Genomic DNA, 6,347 nt, shown 5'->3' with positions numbered 1-6,347 from the left:
AGTGGTGAATATTGAGGTTCAAATCATGGAAAAATGGGAGAAAGAACTCTGGTTCAAGTAAAGGTGAAATCATTCCTTATCCAATGATTTCAAGTCTAATGAAGAGACTAATAAGAATAAAGACTGAACAGAAAGGAAGTGAATAGCAACATAGATAATTGAGGAATATTTAGGGAATACTGCGAAATATTATTTTAATACATATTCTTAAAAATATTACATTGTCTTTTGACATATGGACAGGTGAAAGGCTATGGGAAGTTTCAACATGAGTTTTGGAGATCGATTCATTTTGGTGGGCTTCTCAGATTGGCCTCAACTGGAAGTCTTCCTTTTTGTCTTTATTTCAATTTCTTATTCTCTAACTCTCTTTGGGAATACTGCTATAATTGCTCTCTCAAGACTGGACCTCCGACTGAACACACCCATGTACTTCTTCCTCTGTCACCTCTCCTTCTTGGACCTCTGCTATACCACCAGCACTGTGCCCCAGCTTTTGATCAACCTTCATGGACTTGACCAGACCATCACTTATGGGGGATGTGTGGCCCAGCTTTTCATTTTCCTCACCCTGGTCTCCACCGAGTGTTTGCTGTTGGTGGTGATGGCTTTTGACCGCTACACTGCTGTCTGTCGACCACTACACTACACAACCATTATGAATTCCCATCTCTGCCAGGCAATGGCTATATCATCCTGGGCAATAGGCTTCATAAACTCTATGATTCAGACAGGTCTTATGATGGCCATGCCTCTCTGTAGTCATCGACTGAACCACTTCTTCTGTGAGATGCCTGCATTTGTAAAATTGGCTTGTGAAGACACAGGGGGAACAGAGGTCAAGATGTTTGTGGCCCGAACCATAATTTTAGTTATTCCTGCAACACTACGTCTAGTTTCTTATGTACACATTGTCAGAGCAGTGCTGAAGGTTAAGTCAATGGCTGGACGCAGAAAGGCTTTTGGAACTTGCGGCTCACATCTGCTAGTGGTCTCCCTTTTTTATGGCTCAGGCATCTACACATACCTTCAACCTATGCAAAGTTATTCTGAGAATGATGGGAAATTTGTTGCCCTCTTTTATACTATAATTACACCTATTCTTAATCCTCTGATTTATACCCTAAGGAACAAAGATGTGAAGAGGGCTGTGTGGAAAGTAGTACAGGGAAGCAGAGAAGTAGGGTAGTAGGTTAAAGAAGGCCAGTAAAAATTTTCTTCAGTTGTCCTCATGTCAGGAAACCTATACTTTTCCTTAGAGGTCATCTGGTCAGTAGAAAGCTTCTCAGTAATCCTCGAGAATATATGAGGATGAAGCTAAGATATAAATTTCTATATTCCTAAATTCAACATTTGCTATTAAACTTTTCCACTTCTATCTTTTTCTGAGAATGAATTTTGAAAAGAGAGAGATTGAGTTTTAAAAAAAAAAAGTAGTTTGAAAAGTAATCAAATGTAATCTTATGTACTTTGCAGATTTTACTTTAGTTGATTTTGGCCAGGGTTCAGGACTCTCTAAGTTATGTAGTTTTCTTCAGGTGGTATATTTTCTTTCTTAAAAATATATCTTTAAATAAATTTATTTATTCAACTTTGGCTATAGTTCAAGCACCATTCTCTACAAGTTATGAAATTATCAAACTTTCCTCTTGTTAGCTTTAGTGATCAAGAGATTAATGTTCTTTTTTTGTGTGATTGGTAGCTAATACCCTCAACCTATGCAAAGTTATTATGAGATTATATTCTTTAGTTCAAGTAACTAACCAACTGCCTGCATTGGAAAAACATTTTTTTTTCATTCTGAACAAGTCAAGGACACACATTATTTAAATAGATAAATGATAATTACTTGAATTATCAGGAAATAACTAAATAAAATTATTTTGTGTTTAATGTGTTATGGTTATGTTGGACCAAGCCTATTATATTAAAGATAGCATATTTCATAACCAACATATTTTAAGAAACCACTGGTGCAGAGTGTCATACACAGTCATTTCTTTTTGCAAGAAACATTCTATTCCATCTCCATAAGAACAAATAATCCTTGGGCTCCTTCTCATGCATAGCAGTGGCTAATTAATCACAAGACATGTGAGTACATTTGAGTCTTCTAGAATCAGTGAGTGATACAAAAATCTGTCAGTTGTCCATTTGAGAAAGGAAGTCAGAAATGACTTCTAGAATTGAGCTAACTATTAACAATTTGGCAGTTGCTTCCTTTGTCTTTTAGAACCCAGCTTTTTGTAGATGAAAGCTGAAGCTATTTGCCCTTGCTGAAGATTTATTTGAAACAATGGCACAGGTAAGACTGAAAGTAGGATATTACCCATGATAATAAGAGGGAGACACACCAAAAGTATTCCCCCCACCATCAAAGCACCTCAAGTAACACAGTTGGAAGGAAATTCATGTGAGATTTTATGGGAGACAGTCCCACCAATGAAAGGCAACCCTGTTAACTACATTCTGCAGGTATTGGTTGGAAGAGAATCTGAGTACAAACAGGTGTACAAGGGAGAAGAAGCCACATTCCAAATCTCAGGCCTCCAGACCAACACGGACTACAGGTTCCACGTGTGTGCGTGTCGTCGCTGTCTAGACACCTCTCAGGAGCTAAGTGGAGCTTTCAGCCCATCTGCAGCTTTTGTATTGCAACAAAACGAGGTCATACTTACAGGGGACATGGGGAGCTTAGATGACCCCAAAATGAAGAGCATGATGCCTACTGATGAACAGTTTTCAGCCCTCATTGTTCTTGGCTTTGCAACTTTATCCATTTTATTTGCCTTTATATTACAGTACTTCTTAATGAAGTAAACAAGCCCAAAAAAACTAAAGGTATGAATTTCATTAATGCTACACATTTTAATACACACATTTATTCAGATAGTCCCCTTTTTAAGCCCTTTTTTCTTTGATTTATATACTTCTCTTGTTTTACAGATTTAGCTAGGAAAAACAATGTCAGTGTTTTGGTGCACCTTTTTGAAATACAAAACTAGGAAGAGGTTAAACTGGATTTAAAAAAAAAAAAAGAAAAAAGAAAAAAGAAAAAAGAAAAAAAAGAAAAAAGAAGAAAAGCAAACCAGATACCAAAAGCTAGCTTTCATATGTTTTCTTTTAAATTTTCAGATCTGCCTTCATTTTGTTTTCACTGATGTCTTTTGCAAGCCTTCAGTTGTTTTTTTTTCTTTTACATTACAGTTTAGTAATTTATATTCACAAATCACTTCTTATGTCTTGACCATCTATATCTGTAACCATGAATAAATCACAGTGTGTGTAGTTACAGGGCTAGGATTCCAGTGTTGTCAGAGTATTGCCACACAACAACATACAGAAGATGTGTTCACTCAGATAAGGCTGAAACAACATATTGTCACCCAGTTATTTAACTCTGTTTAGCTCATTTAAATCAAAATGTGTACTTTAATCTAAAATGTTTTAATGATCTGTATTTCTTATGATTTTAACACTATGAGCTGCCTGTATCAGAAATCAAGTAATCAGAATGCACCTATAAATTATGGAGCATTGTAGATTTTACCACGTCCATTCATAGCAGTAACTTTACAAGGGCATCGTGCAATAGTTAGTTGTTTCCTTGTTCAGCTATTTTAAAAGCTGCTTTAACTTGTCTGTCTTTGTATATAACTACTTCTAATATAATCACTGGAGTTATTATATGCTGTTATGTTTGACCAGAATTATATGACAAGAACTGGTGACAGTTTAGTGCCTCTGCCCATTATCCATGATTTAGACTAATTGTGAGCAGTCTTCTTAATGCGTCAGCTCATTATTCTCGAGAGATTTGCCTGTAGGCTGTTCTTTGAGGTATCAATGAAGTGATTGAATTTCAGTACCTTAATTTGGAGCCCATACTACTAATGTTACAGCAGATGAAAATGGATGAAACCCACAAGAGAGTCATCTGGATCTGTAGTTGCAGCTCTGTGGGGCTGCTCTGGCTGTGTGGAGAGGGATTGGTATTTGTCAGTAAGCACAGGGTGGTTGGGGGTCAAGGAGCCTAGATTCTCTCCCTGGATCTGTCACTAACTTGCTGCGTGACCTGAACATGTCACTTTACCTCTCTGTGCCTCAGTTTTCCCATGCATGAGAAATAAAATAAAGTAAAATGGGGAAAAAAAAGAGGGAGACACAGAGATAAAGGGAGATTTTTTAAGGATCGTCACTTATGAGTGAAAAATAATGGGATGGTTTACTAGAAAAGATGAAACATCTGCTCAGATATATTTCTTTAATTTTTTTTGTTTATCAAAAAAGAACAAATTCACATACACAATTTTAAGAGCATAATGGCATACTAGCACTTCTTATCCTACCCTCCCTCATCCCCTCAGTCATGGCCTCCCTCCTTCTTTTCTTATTTTTCTGTTAATTTATACAATGCCATATTTTCAACTTTCTTTATAATCATAAGGTTAATCCTCAACTAAATAAAGAATTCAATAATTAGTAACTAGAAAATCACTGCTACTAAAGAGTATAGAGTGGGGCTATAAACAATAATCAAATCTCAAAATGTAAATTTTGCTTATATGCATAAATTCTTTTGTAGTCTGTATATAGTTACAAAAATTCTGGAAAAAATCTGACATTTGTCTATTTGGAACTGGTTTATCCTAAGCATAATGGTCTCCAGTTGCATACATTTTGATGTGAAAGACAGGATTTCATTCTTTCTTATGGCTGAGTATTATTCTATCATTGTAGATATATTGAAATTTCTTTATCCAGTCATTAGTTGATGGACAAATATGTTGAATCCATATCTTAGCTATTTTGAGTTGAGCAGTTATAAACATGGTGTATAGCTAATTCTTTCTCATGCTGATTTCATTTTGCCCATTTCTTAACTGGATTGCTTGCTTTACTGTTGTTGAGTTTCTCGACTCCTTATATATTCTGGCTACTAATCCTTTATGTTTTCACCCATTCTGTGAGTTGCCTTTTGAGTTTGTTGAGTGTTCCATAAGTATTCATATTGTTTTATTTGGATTTTCTTTGTAATTTTACTAGGAGATTTTCTGCCTTCACATTCTTTCAGGATGAGTATCTGTCTGTGTTTCCATGTGTAGCACATCCTTAAGAATCATTTGTAAGGCTAGATGAGTAGTATCAAATTCTTTCAACTTCTATTTGTTTTGAAAGGTCTTATTTCACTTTCATTTACAAATGAGAGATTTGCTAGTTAAAGTATTCTGGGTTGTTAGTGTTTTTCTTTTAGCATTTGGACTATGTTTCTTCATTCTCTCCCCACTTATTGGGTTTCTGATGAGAAATCAGTTGTCAATCAAATTGGAAATCCTTTGAATGTAATCTGTCATTTCTCTTGTGCACACTTTAGGATCTTTTCTTTATGCTTTGCTTTTGAAAGTTTGACTATAATGTATTGTGGTAAATATCATTTCTGATCATATCTATTATTAGTTCTATGTGCTTCTTGCCCCTTATCTTTCACTAAATTATGGAAGTTTTCTGCTATTATTTCACTAAATAGAACTTCTATTCCATTATCTCCTGGCACACCTCCAGGAACTCATAAGACATTTATGTTTGGGCAATTGATAGTATCTCATAAATTCCAAACACTACTTTCTCTTTTTTTGCTCTATTTCCAAGGATTTGTCTTCTAGCATAGATATTATTTCTTCTGCCTCACTGACTCTATTGTTAAGGCTTTCCACTGTAACTTTTATTTACTATATTGAGTTCTTCAATTCTAATAATTCAGTTTGATTTAACTTTGATATCTCTATCTCTTGGCAGAATTTTTCATTCCAGTCATATATGGATTTCTTTAACTCATATGTTTGCTTCTGTGTGATTTTAAGTAATCTTATAATCTTCTTTTGAATTTCACCAGTCTCTCCATCTTCACATTATAATAGTGAAACATTGTGCTCCTTTTGAGGAATCATATTGTCTTCCTTTTTCATTTTTCTTGTATTTGTATGATTATCTTAGGCATTTTTAAAATGCCTGTTGGTTTTCTCCTGTGATGACTTTTATCTTTGAAATATGTCTCTACAGCTTAGTGCACTCTCTACTCCTTCAGTGGATATCCAGAGGTGTATGCTAGGTGAGGCCAAGGAGCTTTGGGCAGTGCTCAAATATGGTGCTGTAGTCCAGGGTGACACCCATGTTAGATACAGTAAATCTCCTTTATCATCAACAGGTGGGGAGGGTGTGATTGCATTGGTTGGTGTGATCACAGATTCACTCCCTCTCTAACAAACTGAACCAACCCTCCAGGATGACCCCATAGTGGCTACACCCCACTCACCCAGGCACATGAACCACACAAATGATCTGTGCAT

The 6,347-nt window shown here is 35.7% G+C and overlaps 1 protein-coding gene across 1 annotated transcript; it reads left to right on the top strand.

The window, feature by feature from the left end:
• The first annotated feature begins 244 nt into the window (after window positions 1–244).
• Window positions 245–1,189, top strand: LOC100349329 (olfactory receptor 2Y1-like). Its single transcript, XM_089312853.1, has one exon. It carries the CDS (start codon window positions 254–256, stop codon window positions 1,187–1,189), a length of 936 nt encoding a protein of 311 aa, XP_089168979.1. The 5' UTR covers window positions 245–253.
• The last annotated feature ends 5,158 nt before the right edge of the window (window positions 1,190–6,347 follow it).

Source organism: Oryctolagus cuniculus, chromosome 14 (assembly GCF_051225735.1).
Source record: "Oryctolagus cuniculus isolate XC-2025 breed Fujian yellow rabbit chromosome 14, ASM5122573v1, whole genome shotgun sequence".
Lineage (NCBI taxonomy): Eukaryota > Metazoa > Chordata > Mammalia > Lagomorpha > Leporidae > Oryctolagus > Oryctolagus cuniculus.
Note: the sequence above shows the minus strand (reverse complement) of the source record. Positions and strands in the feature narration are given on the sequence as shown.

What these genes read in the sequence shown, in the direction of transcription:
- LOC100349329 (XM_089312853.1), top strand. Translation starts at nt 254, where the DNA reads ATGGGAAGTTTCAACATGAGTTTTGGAGATCGATTCATTTTGGTGGGC.